Genomic DNA, 15,827 nt, shown 5'->3' with positions numbered 1-15,827 from the left:
CAGTTGCAGGTCTGTTGGAGTTTGCTGGAGATCCACTCCAGACCCTGTTTGCCTGGATATCAGCAGCGGAGGCTGCAGAAGAGTGATTACTGCTGAACAGCAAATGTGGCTGTCTGGTTGTTCCTCTGGAAGCTTTGTCTCAGTGGTGTACCTGGCCATGGGATGTTTGAGGTGTCAGTCTGCCCCTGGTGGGGGATATCTCCCAGTTAGGCTACTCGGGTGTCAGAGACCCACTTGAGCAGACAGTCTGTCCGTTCTGAGCTTTCAAACTCTGTGCTGGGAGAACCACTACTCTCTTCAAAGCTGTCAGATGGGGACATTTACATCTGCAGAGGTTTCTGCTGCCTTTTGCTTGACTGTGTCTTGTCCCTAGAGGTGGAGTCTACAGAAACTGGCAGGCCTCCTTGAATTGGGGTGGGCTCCACCCAGTTCGAGCTTCCTGGCCGCTTTGTTTACCTACTTAAGCCTCGGCAATGGCGGGTGCCCCTCCCCCAGCCTCTCTGCCACCTTGCAGTTAGATCTCAGACTGTTGTGCTAGCAATGAGGGAGGCTTTGTGGGTGTGGGACCTCCAAGTCAGGCATGAAATATAATCTCTTGGTATGCTGTTTGCTAAGACCCTTGGTAAAGTGCAGTATTAGGGTAGGAATGACCCGATTTTCCAGGTGTTGTGTGTCACAGTTTCCCTTGGCTAGGAAAGGAAATTCCCTTCCCCCTTGCAGTTCCCGGGTGAGGCAATGCTTTGCTCTGCTTCGGCTCTCCCTTGTTGGACTGCACCCACTGTCCTGCACCAACTGCATGACATGCCCCAGTGAGATGAACCCAGTACCTCAGTTGGAAATGCAGAAATCACCCATCTTCTGTGTTGCTCACACAGGGAACTGAAGGCTGGAGCTGTTCCTATTCGACCATCTTGGTAACACCCTAGTTACCTCATTTAAAAGACAGCTCTCCTCCAGTATACTATGAGGTAACAAAAATTGGTAGTGTGTAATTTTTTAAATATTAGAAAACTGATCTTACATTTTGCCAAATGATCTTACATTGGCAAAATTACTTATTTGAATTTAGGTTTTGGCTCTCATCATATTCTTCCTTATTAACATTTCCTTCAATCCATAAATGCAGTCTCAGTTTGAATCTTCCTTTTAACCCAGAAGTTAATTTTTAAAACCTTAATAAAATTTGAATGTAGCTAGATATTATTTGTTGGCTACATATTAGCCAATAATTTCTGTTACTTACAATGATCAGAAAATATGATCTGAATTTCTGTTGTCATAAATTCAATAACATATTTTAGGCCTAAACCTTTCCATTTCAAATCCTTGGGTCTGGTAGTTGAAAATAATGATTATCTTTTGTTTTCCTGCCAAAAGCGCTTCCCATTTATTTCTATGCCTAATTAGTCAAACTTTCTGATAAATTTATTTAACACTAATTATGTTTATTTTCTTGCTGTATACCAAAACCATCAGTTTTGTAATTTAAATGTCACCTAATGTGAGTGAAAATGTGTCAGAGACTAGGGAAGAAGGTAGATGGAGAAAGGGAAGGTGTTGATCAAAAAGTACCCAAGTTTCAGTTACACAGGAGGCAAAAGATTGATCTAGTGCAAAAAAAATGAGTTTAATAAATAATAATGCACTATATATTTTGAAATTGCTAAAAGTAGATTTAAAATTGATTTACATAATGTTTTACATATTTATAAAGCACATGCGATATGTTGCTACATGTATAGAATGTGTACTGATCAAGTCAGGGTATTTGTGGTATCCATCACTTTGAGCATTTATCCATTCTATATGTCAGGAACATTTCAAGTTATCTGTTCTAGCAAGGAAATATAAAATACATTATAATTAACTATGGCCAACCTACAGTGCAACTAAACACTAGATTTTATTCTTTTCCACCTGTGGGTTTGTATTCATTTACCACCCTCTTTTCATTCCGTTTCTCACCCACACACTGTGCCGGGCCTCAGGCATATAATATTCTACTCTCTGTGTCTATAAGGATCATCTTTTTAGCTTCCACGTATGAGAGAATGCATGCAAAGATTTTCTTTCTATGTCTGGCTTATTTCACGTAACTTAATGACCTCTGCTTCCATCCATGTTATTTATATGGCCCAACACTGTTCATAAATATATACACACACGTTTACCACATTGCATTTGTCCAATTATTCATTGATGGAAACTGGTTAATGTTATATCGTTGCTATTGTGAATAGTGCTGCAATAAACACACAGTGGGGATATAATTTGAAGAGGTTTTTTGTTGATGTTCCATACAGATTTTAAGATTGTTTTGTCTATGTTTTTGAAAATAGTGTTAGTATTTTCATAGAGATTGCATTGAATCTGTAGCTGGCTTTGGGTAAGTATGGTCATTTTGATGGTATTAACTTTTTCATTCCATGAAGATGAGATGTCTTTCCATTTGTTTGTGTCCTCTACATTTTCTTTCATCAAAGTTTTATTGTATTTTTTTAGATGTATTTCACCTTATTGATTAAGCGTATTCACTAAATATTTTATTTTTGTAGCTATTGTAGATGAAATTGCCTTATTGATTTCTTTTTCACTTAATTCATTATTAGTGTATAGAAATGTTATAGATTTTTATTTGTTTGTTTTTTATGTAAAACTGTATGGAAATTATAGTTTTTTTGTTGAGTTTTTAAGTTTTTCTAGATATAACATCATGACATCTACCAAAAAAAAAAAAGACAATTCGAGTTTGTTTTCCTGAATGAATTTTATTTCTTTCTCTTACCTGATAGCTCTGGCCAGAACTTCCAGTACTAAAATAAATAGGAGTAGTGAAAACAGGTGTCCTTGTCTTGTTCCCATGCTTAGAGGAAAGCCTGTGAGCTTTACACCATTCAGCATAGTATTAGCTGTGACTTTGATTATATGATCTTTATTATGTTGAGGTATGTTTCTTCTATGATATGCCTAGTTGGCTGAGTTTTTTTGTTGTGAAGACCTGTTGAATTTTATCAAATGACTTTTCTGATTGTTTGAAATAATTATAAAATTTTTGCCCTTCATTTTGTTGATGTCATGTCAAATGTTCGTTGATTTATATATGTTGAACCATCATTGCATCCCAGAGATAGATCCCACTTGATCATACTGTATTATTATTTTTTGATGTGTTATTGAATTTGGTTTTCTAGTATTTTTTGATAATTTTTACGTCTATGTATATCAGGAATATTGGCCTGTAGTTCCTTTCAGTCTTGTGTTCTTGTCTGATTTTGATATCAAGGTAATGCTGGCCTAATATGAGTTAGAGAGAATTTCTTCCTTTTAACTTTAATGTTTTGATATGGTTTGAGGAGAACTGGTGTTAACTTTCTTTGAAAGTTTGGTAGAATTTGGCAGTGAAGCCATCCAGGCCTGGACTTTTCTTTGTTGGGAGACTTTTTATTACTGATTCAATCTCATTATTCATTATTGATCTACTCAGGTGTTCTATTTTTTCTTGATTTCAATCTTGGTAGGCTGCATTTGTCCAGGAATTTATTCATTTCCTCTAGGTTTTTCTAGTTTGTTAGTGTATAGTTGTTCATTTTAATCTCTGATAATCTTTTGTATTTCTGTGATATCAGTTGTAATGGCTTTTTTATTTCAGATTTTATTTATTTGGATTTTCTCTTTTTATTGGTAGCCTAGCAAGTTGTCAATTTTGCTTATCTTTTTGAAAATCCAATTTATGTGAAGTTGATTGTATTGTGTGTTTAGTTTGTATTTTGTTTAGTTCTGCTCTAATCTTTATTATTTTTTTCCTTCCATCGATTTTGGGTTTGGTTCATTTAAAACATTACATTCTTTATTAGAATGCTTTGTACTTTTTTGATATAGTTTGATGCTATAAACTTCTTTCTTACCATTGGTTTTTTGCAGTATTCCATTAGTTTTGGTACATCATGTTTTGATTTTTGTTTCAACAATTTTTAAAAATATCTTTCTTAATTTTTATCTTGACCCAATGGTCATTCCAGAGCATGTTGTTTAACTTCCATGTATTTGTACAGTTTCCAAAGTTTCTCATGTTATTGAAGCCTCATTTTATTTCCTTGTGGCCTGAAAACATATTTGATATGGTTTTGACTATTAAAAATTTATTGAGACTGGTTTTGTGTCCTGACATATGATCTGTCTTGGAGAATGTTTAATGTACTCATGAGAAAAATTTGCTTCTGTCATTGTCGGATGAAGTGTTCTATAAATGTCTGTCAGACCCACTTGGTCTAATTTGCAGTTTAAATGTAATGTTACTTAATATTCTGTCTAAATGGTATGTCTAATGATGAAAGGGTGGTATTGAAGTTTTCAATTATTATGTATTGAAGTCTATCTCTCTCTTTAGATCTAATAATATTTGCTTTATATATTTGAATGGTCTGGTGTTGAGTGCCCATATATTTAAAATGGTTTAATTCTCTTGCTGAATTCATTCCTTTATCATTGCATAATGTCCTTCTTTGTCTTCTTTTACTGGTTTTGAATTAAAGTCTGTCTTATGTTACGTAAGTGTAATTACTTCTGCATGCTTTTGGTTTCTGCTCATAAGAAATTATTTTTTCAAACCCTGCTCTACAGATGTCACATATTTTTAGTTATTCTTGTACTTTTCTGAAAATCGTAGCTGCCTGCCTTAAGACGTTTAAAAATATATATTTTCCCAAAAAGCGCAAACGTCAATTCATTACTACTCATGAAAACATTTCACATGTATTTTTTTGTGGCACATCAGCATCTCTTGAGAAATCCCAAGTGGAACACACCCCCATTCCCCAATATATCATAAGATAAAAATAATTTATGGAGCATATTTTTATATTAAAAATCTAATTTTATGTTAGACACATTGCTGAAATAATAATACTCTACTACAAAGAATAATACCTATAGGTGGCCAGAAATTACTCTTTTTTCTATAGCATTAAGCTAATATTGGTAGAATTATTATTTCATATTAAGCTTTTTGACTGCAATCACAGTGTTTCCTTATTAGACTTTTCCTGAATCCATAAAAATATATTTTAATTTTTCACTTAATCCAGAAGTAAGAAGATCTTAATGAAATGTCCATGTGGCTAAATATTATTTGTTGCTTACACTTTATTTAATGGTTTCTATTGTCATTTTCAGTGGCCAAAATCTATGACCTGATGAATTTCTGCCATTGTGAATTAAATGACGTATTTTAGACCTTAAGTTTTTCCATTTAATATACTTTGTCTGATATTTGATAATAATGTACATTCTCTCTTTATTGGTCAAAAAGGCTAGCCATTTAATTATATGCCTTAATTAAGCTTTCTAATAAAGTTATTTAACATTATTTATCTATATTAATTTGTCGTATGCCAAGACAGTTGATTTTTTAATGAAAATTTTAATATAAACTAATATAAACAAAAACGTGCAAACTTTTTTTTCTCAAGGAATCTTTGGGCTATTAAGTTTAAATTCTAAGGTATTAAGCATATAAATAATACCTTAGAATGACACCTAAAATATTGTATATACTAAGTGATGGCAACTCTGTTTCACAAAATTGTCTTTTATCAAACAATTCTTCAAATATAATATTATTTTGTATTTTTATTAAAGTTTATTTTTGGCCTACCTAAAAGTTGCTAAAAAAATAAGAGGTAGGCATATTCTGCCTTTATAAATTCTGAAGTGAAATGGCAGTTTCAATAATTTTCTTTAGATACAGTAACTTATTTTTGTCAAACAGTAAATAAAAGTTTTAAACAGCACAGTTATAGTCATATTCTCCATCCTATAACACAGAAAATTTTAAGTCATTCATTAATTGGGCTACAGCCTTATTCTATATTATTACTCCAGAGTGTTTGTTTGTCTATCTATTTGTTTGGTTTTTTTGAGATGGAATTTTGCTCTTGTTGCGCAGGCTGGAGTGCAGTGCTGCAATCTCGGCTCACAGCAACCTGCCCCTCCTGGGCTCAAGTGATTATCCTGCCTCAACCTCCTTAGTAGCTGGAATTACAGGCATTCTCCATCATGCCTGGCTAATTTTCTGTGTTTGTTTTTAGTAGAGACTGGGTTTCACCATGTTGGCCAGGCTGGTCTGGAACTCCTGACCTCAGGTGATACCTCTGTCTTTGAAAGTGCTGGGATTACAGGCATTAGCCACTGCCTCTGCATACTCCAGAGTTTTTGATGCCAACTGCCTAGAAAATATATTTTTATGAATACTACAAAATAGAAATACACATTTTGATAGGTACAAACTATAAAAGTTAACTAAAAAATTGAATATATAAATAGACATATATGAAAAAACAAAATTTATAAATAATTATATGTTGAGAATATTAAAATGTTTTTGCATAAAAAAGATCAGTGACAAATTGCTTAAATTATAAATTACATCAACTTTTAATGAAGAATTAATACAAATTATATACAAAAACTCAGAGCAATATAAGAAAAGGTAACATTTCCCAATTCATCTATTAGTTAGTATTAGCACAATAAAAAAAAGCATACAAAAGAATCACGCATAAAAGAAAACCATGAACCAATATTTTGTATGAATATAGACACATAGGTTGTCAAAAATACAAATTGAATCCAACAATGTATAAAAGAGATTATACATTATGACAAAGAAGGATATTTTCACAAATGCAATGTTGGCAAAATATTCAAAAATTAACCAAAGTATTGCATAATATACTTTAGTGAAGGGGAAATTATTTAACAGACATAGAAAAAGACAAGATGAGAAATCCAATATCCATTTGTAATAAGATTCACAGCTAACTACTGAAAGAAAGAGACATCTGAGTCCTGCTTAAAGCCGTCTATTAAAACCTACTGCTAACATAAATAATAGTGAAATAATTAGAGCATTAGTTATAAGTTTTGAAACAAGAGAATAATTTAAACCATTTTAATCAACATTGTACTAGAGGTATTATCCCCTAAAATTAAACTACAAAAATAAACAAAATTATCCAGATTAGAAAAAAAGCACGATCTTTTATTACACAATACATACTCTTCTACATAAAAATATGTAACAAATTCACTAAAAACTTAATCAAGTTAACATCACAACTACAAGACAAACATATTTACACTAAAATATTTTAAATTATAACATGAAAATATTTTAAATAATAAATTGAAGAAACTGAATAAATTGAGAGCTATCCAATGTTTAAGAATAACAATGTTTAATATTTAGATTAAAATAACCAACAAATTTAGATTCAATGCAAATTCCCAATTCTGTTTTAAAATAGAAATTGACAAGCTTTTTATAAAATATGAATGTACAAAGAAAACCAAATATACACAACAAATTTCAAAAATAATCCAATGGCTTATATTAAAAATATCAATTCCTACTACAGTGTTACAGTAGATAAACAGTATAGTGCTATTATGAAGATAAATCTAAGTAGACTAGTAGAATAAAATTGACAGTCCATTAGTAAATACATTAATATGGTAAACTTATTTTGTCAAAGATACCAAGAAATTTCAATAGGAAAAAGATATTTTTGTGATCTTGGTTTAGGTAAGAACTTTGAAAAATAGAACACCAAAAGCATAATCAAAAGGAAAAAAAAATGGATTGTATCTTGTTGAAAATGTTTTATTTTTTAAACATTTACATGAAGAATACGAAAAGACAAGATGTTTAATAAGAGAACAAATTTTAAATTATATATCAGTTTAGGCCATAATATCCAGAACTTATAAACAATTGTTACAAGTCAATAATGAAGCAATTAATTTAAATGGACAAATACATATTACATAAATTTATTTTTCCAAAGAAAATATACACATTGCCAAATTTTATGTAAAAACATGTTCAGTATCAGCCATGAGAGAAATACAAATCAAATTACAATAAAATAGTAGTGAACAGCCACTAGAATGGTTATAACTGAGAGACAATATCCCGGCCCGCGGGATCGTGGAAGCAGGCCCTGGAGGGGGGAGTGGGAATTTGGGGGACAAGAGACACGAGAAATGGAGACAAGACAGTGCTCTGATCAAGTCTCGTTTAATGGCGGTAATGCAATGCCTTATATACACTTGGAGGGGAAGGGGTTGGGCCAGAGGTGGAGATGATCTCATCACGGAGGGCGTGACCAAGTAGGTATTGGTTTCTCTGGTCGGACGTCATGTTGCGCCTGCGCTGTCAGTTGGAAACTTTCCCGGGCGCGGGTTAGCGCCTGCCCTACAAAGTAACAATTTTCGCGGGCGTGGGAAAAATGGGTGAAGAAGAAGCAGGAAGAGCGCCATCTTTTATGAGGTATTAATACAGGGAAAAGGTAAATCTAGGGAGGAGGCATGGGGTGGAAATGAATAGAGCTCAGGCATTTTTTAATCGTCAGTTATTATTTGCTATGGCCGGGGCGCGCAGCTCCGGACAAGACAATAAGTGTTGAAAACATGCAGAGAATGTGGAACCCATATACATTAGAACTGGGAGTGTAAATATTGCAATCATTTTGAAATAAAAATATAATTGGCTATTCCTCAAAATTTTGAACATATAATCAACATACAAAACATAAATTTTACTCTCATGTATGTATGTAAAAGGAAATTTCTACACCCATAAAAAGATTTTTATGTGAATTCTCAGAGCAGCAAGATTTATAAAATGTAGAAGTAGATACAACCTAATATCTATCAAGTTGTAAAAGAAAAAATAATAAATTACCTATGCAAACATTACCACTTGATAGAGTTACATAATAATGCATGCTTCAAAAGGAATGTAACAAAAATATTAAGCTAAGTTAAAAAAAGACCCAAATGCCCACATCATTTATTATTCCATTTATTTTAAATCTTTATAATAGGCTCATGTATAGAGATGTAAAATTTACTAATTTTTGTCTAAATCTGTCATGCTAAAGGAAAGAGAATGAAAATAGAGTGCACTTTTCTTTCAAAAGTGGAAATATTTTAAAGTTATTTTGTAACTGATTGCATATTTTTTTTTTATTATACTTTAAGTTCTAGGGTACATGTGCATAACGTGCAGGTTTGTTACATATCTATACTTGTGCCATGTTGGTGTGCTGCACCCATCAACTCGTCAGCACCCATCAACTTGTCATTTACATCAGGTATAACTCCCAATGCAATCCCTCCCCCCTCCCCCCTCCCCGTGATATAAACATACCAAAAAGCTAGAAAATGTACACTTCAAACATGGGATTACTACATTATATAAAATATATGCCTGTAAACCTCTTTAAAATACAAGCATGTCAACAGACGTTAAGGTTGTTCTGACTTTCAGAAGCGTGTCATGAATTGTGAAAACCAAATACATTTATTATCCATTTCAAGGAATGATAAATGAAGGGGAAGAGGCAAGGTAACATGTTGAGATTTGGGCTTCTATTAACCTCATCACCCAAATAGTGAACATAGTACCTAAGAGCTAGGTTTTCAACATAATGGTAAATTTGTCTTTCCATTTGACCTTTCAGAGTCCCCAGTGTCTATTGTTTCCATCGTTATGTCTGTGTGTATTTATTGTTTAGCTCCTACTTATAAGTGATAACATTTGGTACTTGATTTTCTGCTTCTGCGTTAATTCACTCAGAATAATGGCCTCCAACTGCAACCATGGTGCTGCAAATAATATAACTTCATTCTTTTACATGGCTGCATAGTCTTCCATGATGTATATGCACATCTTCTTTGTCCAATCTACTGTAATAAGAACCTAGATTTATTTCATGTATTTGCTATTGCTAATAGTGTTGAAATAAACATACAAGTTCAGGTGACTTTTTGCTAGAATATATATATATATGTATTCTGCACACCCCCCCCCCCCCCACCTTTGGCTAGACCACATCCCTGCCAATATTTGTTTTTGTTTTTTTGTTTTTGCTTGGTTGGCATTTTTTTACTTTTTAATAATAGTCATTCTAACTGGTGTGAGATGGTATCTCAATGTTGTTTTAATTTACATTTCTCTGTTGATTAGCAATGTTGAGCATTTTTTATATTTGTTGGCTGCTTGTATGTCTTCTTTTTAAGAAGTGTTTATTTGACCTTTGTCCTTTGACCACTTTGTTGGAGTTATTTATGTTATTCTGTTGATTTAAGTTCCTTAAAGATTCCAGATATTAGTCCTTTGTTGGATGCATAGTTTGTAAATATTTTCCCCCATTCTGCAGGTTATGTGTTTACTCTGTTGACTGTTTCTCTTGCTGTGCAGAATTCCAATTGCCAATTTTTATTTTTGTTGGATTTGCTTTTGAAGTCTTAGTCTTAAGTTCATTTCCTATGCCAATGTCCAGAAGATATTTTTCTAGGTTATCTTCTAGGATTTTTGTTTTTGGAGGTCTTATATTTAAGATTCATCAATGTTGTGTTAATTTTTTTATATGGTGAGAGGTATGGGTCCAGTTTTATTTTTCTGCATATGGCTAGCCAGTTCTCCCAGCACCATTTATTGAATACGGTGTCATTTCCCTATTGTATATATTTTGACTGTTGAAAAGACCAGTTGGTTGCTGATGTGTGGATATATTTCTGGGCTGTCCATTCTGTTCCAGTGATATATGTGTTCATTGCTTTTACTAGTGTCATGCTGCTTTGTTTAATATAGCTTTGTAGTATATTTTGAAATCAGGTAATATGATGTCTCTGGCTTTGTTCTTTTTGCTTAATATTGCTTTGGCTATTCAGGCTCTTTTATGATTCCAGATAAATTTTAAGATTGCTTTTGTAAAAATTTTGTGAAAATGGCATTGGTAATTTGATAAGAATTGTGTTGTGTCTGTAGATTGCTTTGGGTAGTATGGACATTTTTTTTTCATCATCATCATCATTATTATTATTATTATTATTATTATTATTATTTAAGTTCCAGGGTACATGTGCATAATGTGCAGGTTTCTTACATATGTATACTTGTGCCACGTTGGTGTGCTGCACCCATCAACTCGTCATCACCCATCAACTCGTCATTTACATCAGGTATAACTCCCAATGCAATCCCTCCCCCTCCCCCCTCCCCATAATAGGCCCCGGCGTGTGATGTTCCCCTTCCCCAGTCCAAGTGATCTCATTGTTCAGTTCCCACCTATGAGTGAGAACATGCGGTGTTTGGTTTTCTGTTCTTGCAATAGTTTGCTGAGAATGATGGTTTCCAGCTGCATCCATGTCCCTACAAAGGTCACAAACTCATCCTTTTTTATGGTTACATGGCACTCCATGGTGTATACGTGCCAGATTTTCTTAATCCAGTCTGTCACTGATGGACATTTGGGTTGATTCCAAGTCTTTGCTATTGTGAATAGTGCCGCAATAAACATACATGTGAATGTGTCTTCATAGCAGCATGATTTATAATCCTTTGTGTATACACCCAGTAATGGGATGACTGGGTCATATGGTACTTCTAGTCCTAGATCCTTGAGGAATCGCCATACTGTTTTCCACAATGGTTGAACTAGTTTACAGTCCCACCAACAGTGTAAAAGTGTTCCTATTTCTCCACATCCTCTCCAGCACCTGTTGTTTCCTGACTTTTTAACGATTGCCATTCTGACTGGTGTGAGATGGTATCTCATTGTGGTTTTGATTTGTATTTCTCTGATGGCCAGTGATGATGAGCATTTTTTCATGTGTCTGTTGACTGTATGAATGTCTTCTTTTGAGAAATGTCTGTTCATATCCTTTGCCCACTTTTTGATGGGGTTGTTTGTTTTTTTCTTGTAAATTTGTTTGAGTTCTTTATAAGTTCTGTATATTAGCCCTTTGTCAGATGAGTAGATTGCAAAAATTTTCTCCCATTCTGTAGGTTGCTTGTTCGCTCTGATGGTAGTTTCTTTTGCTGTGCAGAAGCTCTTTAGCTTCATTAGATCCCATTTGTCAATTTTGGCTACTGTTGCCATTGCTTTTGGTGTTTTAGTCATGAAGTCTTTGCCCATGCCTATGTCCTGAATGGTATTACCTAGGTTTTCTTCTGGGGTTTTTATGGTTTTATGTCTAACATTTAAGTCTCTAATCCATCTTGAGTTAATTTTCATATAAGGAGTATGAATGGATCCAATTTCAGCTTTCTACTTATGGCTAGCCAATTTTCCCAGCACCATTTATTAAATAGGGAATCCTTGTCCCATATCTTGTTTTTCTCAGGTTTGTCAAAGATCGGATGGCTGTAGATGTGTGGTATTATTTCTGAGGACTCTGTTCTGTTCCATGGGTCTATATCTCTGTTTTGGTACCAGTACCATGCTGTTTTGGTTACTGTAGCCTTGTAGTATAGTCTGAAATCAGGTAGCGTGATGCCTCCAGCTTTGTTCTTTTGGCTTACGATTGTCTTGGCAATGTGGGGTCTTTCTTGGTTCCATATGAACTTTAAAGCAGTTTTTTCCAATTCTGTGAAGAAACTCATTGGTATGTTAATGGGAATGCCATTGAATCTATAAATTACCTTGGGCAGTATGGCCATTTTCACGATTTTTATTCTTCCTATCCATGAGCATGGTATGTCCTTCATTTGTTTGTGTCCTTTTTTATTTCACTGAGCAGTGGTTTGTAGCTCTCCTTGAAGAGGTCCTTTACATCCCTTGTAAGTTGGATTCCTAGGTATTTTATTCTCTTTTGAAGCTATTATGAATGGCAGTTCATTCATGATTTGGCTCTCTATTTGTCTGTTACTGGTTTATAAGAATGCTTGTGATTTTTGCACGTTGATTTTGTATTCTGAGACTTTGCTGAAGTTGCTTATCAGCTTAAGGAGATTTTGGGCTGAGACAATGGGGTTTTCTAAATATAGAATCATGTCATCTGCAAAGAGGGACAATTTGACTTCTTCTTTTCCTAACTGAATACCCTTGATTTCTTTCTCTTGCCTGATTGTCCTAGTCAGAACTTCCAACACTATGTTGAATAGGAGTGGTGAGAGAGGGCATCTCTGTCTTATGCCGGTTTTCAAAGGGAATGCTTCCAGTTTTTGCCCATTCAGTATGATATTGGCTGTGGGTTTATCATAAATAGCTCTTATTATTTTGAGATACGTTCCATCAATACCGAATATATTGAGAATTTTTAGCAGGAAGGGCTGTTGAATTTTGTCGAAGGCCTTTTCTGCATCTATTGAGATAATCATGTGGTTTTTGTCTTTGGTTCTGTTTATATGGTGTGTTACGTTTATTGATTTGTGTATGTTGAACCAGCCTTGCATCTCAGGGATGAAGCCCACTTGTTCATGGTGGATAAGCTTTTTGATGTGCTGCTGGATTTGGTTTGCCAGTATTTTATTGAGGATTTTTGCATCGATGTTCATCAGGGATATTGGTCTAAAATTCTCTCTTTTTGTTGTATCTCTGTCAGGCTTTGGTATCAGGATGATGTTGGCCTTGTAAAATGAGTTAGGGAGGATTCCCTCTTTTTCTATTGATTGGAATAGTTTCAGAAGGAATGGTACCAGCTTCTCCTTGGACCTCTGGTAGAATTCAGCTGTGAATCCATCTGGTCCTGGACTTTTTTTGGTTGGTAGGCTATTAATTATTGCCTCAATTTCAGAGCCTGCTATTGGTCTATTCAGGGATTCAACTTCCTCCTGGTTTAGTCTTGGGAGAATGTAAGTGTCCAGGAAATTATCCATTTCTTCTAGGTTTCCTAGTTTATTTGCGTAGAGGTGTTTATAGTATTCTCTGATGGTAGTTTGTATTTCTGTGGGGTCAGTGTTAATATCCCCTTTATCCTTTTTTATTGCATCTATTTGATTCTTCTCTCTTTTCTTCTTTATTAGTCTTGCTAGCCTTCTATCAGTTTTGTTGATCTTTTCAGAAAACTGGATCCTGGATTCATTGACTTTTTTGGAGGAATTTTTGTGTCTCTATCTCCTTCAGTTCTGCTCTGATCTTAGTTATTTCTTGCCTTCTGCTAGCTTTTGAATGTGTTTCCTCTTGCTTCTCTAGTTCTTTTCATTGTGATGTTAGGGTGTCAATTTTAGATCTTTCCTGCTTTCCCTTGTGTGCAATTAGTGCTATAAATTTTCCTCTCCACACTGCTTTAAATGTGTCCCAGAGATTCTATTATGTTGCGTTTTTGTTCTCATTGGTTTCAAAGAACATCTTTATTTCTGCTTTCATTTATTTATGTACCCAGTAGTCATTCAGGAGCAGGTTGATCAGTTTCCATGTAGTTGAGCAGTTTTGATTGAGTTTCTTAGTCCTGAGTTCTAGTTTGATTGCACTGTGGTCTGAGAGACAGTTTGTTATAATTTCTGTTCTTGTACATTTGCTGAGGAGTGCTTTACTTCCAACTATGTGCTCAATTTTGGAATAGGTGCGATGTAGTGCTGAGAAGAATGTATATTCTGTTGCTTTGGGGTGGAGAGTTCTGTAGATGACTATTAGGTCTGCTTGGTACAGAGTTGAGTTCAATTCCTGGATATCCTTGTTAACTTTCTGTCTCGTTGATCTGTCTAATGTTGACAGTGGGGTGTTAAAGTTTCCCATTATTATTGTATGGGAGTCTAGGTCTCTTTGTAAGTCTCTGAGGACTTGCTTTATGAATCTGGGTGCTCCTGTATTGGGTGCATATATATTTAGGATAGTTAGTTCTTCCTGAAGAATTGATCCCTTTATCATTATGCAATGGCCTTCTTTGTCTCTTTTGATCTTTGATGGTTTAAAGTCTGTTTAATCAGAGACTAGGATTATAACCCCTGCTTTTTTTTGTTTTCCATTTGCTTGGTAGATCTTCCTCCGTCCCTTTATTTTGAGCCTATGTGTGTCTCTGCATGTGAGATGGGTCTCCTGAATACAGCAAACTGATGGGTCTTGACTCTTTATCCAATTTGCCAGTCTGTGTCTTTTAATTGGACTATTTAGTCCGTTTACATTTAAGGGTAATATTGTTATGTGTGAACTTGATCCTGTCATTATGATATTAGCTTGTTATTTTGCTCGCTAGTTGATGCAGTTTCTTCCTAGCATCGACGGACTTTACATTTTGACATGTTTTTGCAATGGCTGGTACCTGTTGTTCCTTTCCATGTTTAGTGCTTCCTTCAGGATCTCTTGTGGGGCAGGTAGGGTGGTGACAAAATCTCTAAGCATTTGCTTGTCTGTAAAGGATTTTATTTCTCCTTCACTTATGAAACTTAGTTTGGTTGGATATGAAATTCTGGGTTTAAAATTCTTTTCTTTAAGAATGTTGAATATTGGCCTCCACTCTCTTCTGGCTGGGAGAGCTTCTGCTGAGAGATCTGCTGTTAGTCTGATGGGCTTACCTTTGTGTGTAACCCGACGTTTCTCTCTGGCTGCCCTTAACATTTTTCTTTCATTTCAACTTTGGTGAATCTGGCAATTATGTGTCTTGGAGTTGCTCTTCTCGAGGATTATCTTTGTGGCATTCTCTGTATTTCCTGAATTTGAATGTTGGCCTGCCTTACTAGGTTGGGGAAGTTCTCCTGGATGATATCATGCAGAGTTTTTCCAACTTGGTTCCATTTTCCCTGTCACTTTCAGGCACACCAATCAGACATAGATTTGGCCTTTTCACATAATCCCATATTTCTTGTAGGCTTTGTTCATTTCTTTTTACTCTTTTTTCTCTAAACTTCTCTTCTGGCTTCATTTCATTCATTTCATCTTCAATCGCTGATACATCTTTCTTCCAGTTGATTGAGTTGTTTACTGAAGCTTGTGCATTTGTCACGTAGTTCTCATGTTATGGTTTTCATCTCTATCAGTTCTTTTAAGGTCTTCTCTGCATTGATTATTCTAGTTATCCATTCATCCATTCTTTTTTCAAGG

General features: G+C 34.6%; 1 protein-coding gene across 1 annotated transcript in view; it reads left to right on the top strand.

Annotated features, from left to right (window-relative positions):
- Positions 1-1,511: 1,511 nt before the first annotated feature.
- The window catches only part of LOC112631796 (membrane transport protein XK-like), a 32,244-nt gene continuing 17,928 nt past the window's right edge, over positions 1,512-15,827 (top strand). The window contains 1 exon segment of the mRNA XM_025397281.1: positions 1,512-1,535. Within this exon segment, the coding sequence (XP_025253066.1) occupies positions 1,512-1,535 (24 nt within the window).

The sequence above is a fragment of the Theropithecus gelada genome, chromosome 9 (assembly GCF_003255815.1).
Source record: "Theropithecus gelada isolate Dixy chromosome 9, Tgel_1.0, whole genome shotgun sequence".
Classification (NCBI taxonomy): domain Eukaryota; kingdom Metazoa; phylum Chordata; class Mammalia; order Primates; family Cercopithecidae; genus Theropithecus; species Theropithecus gelada.
Note: the sequence above shows the minus strand (reverse complement) of the source record. Positions and strands in the feature narration are given on the sequence as shown.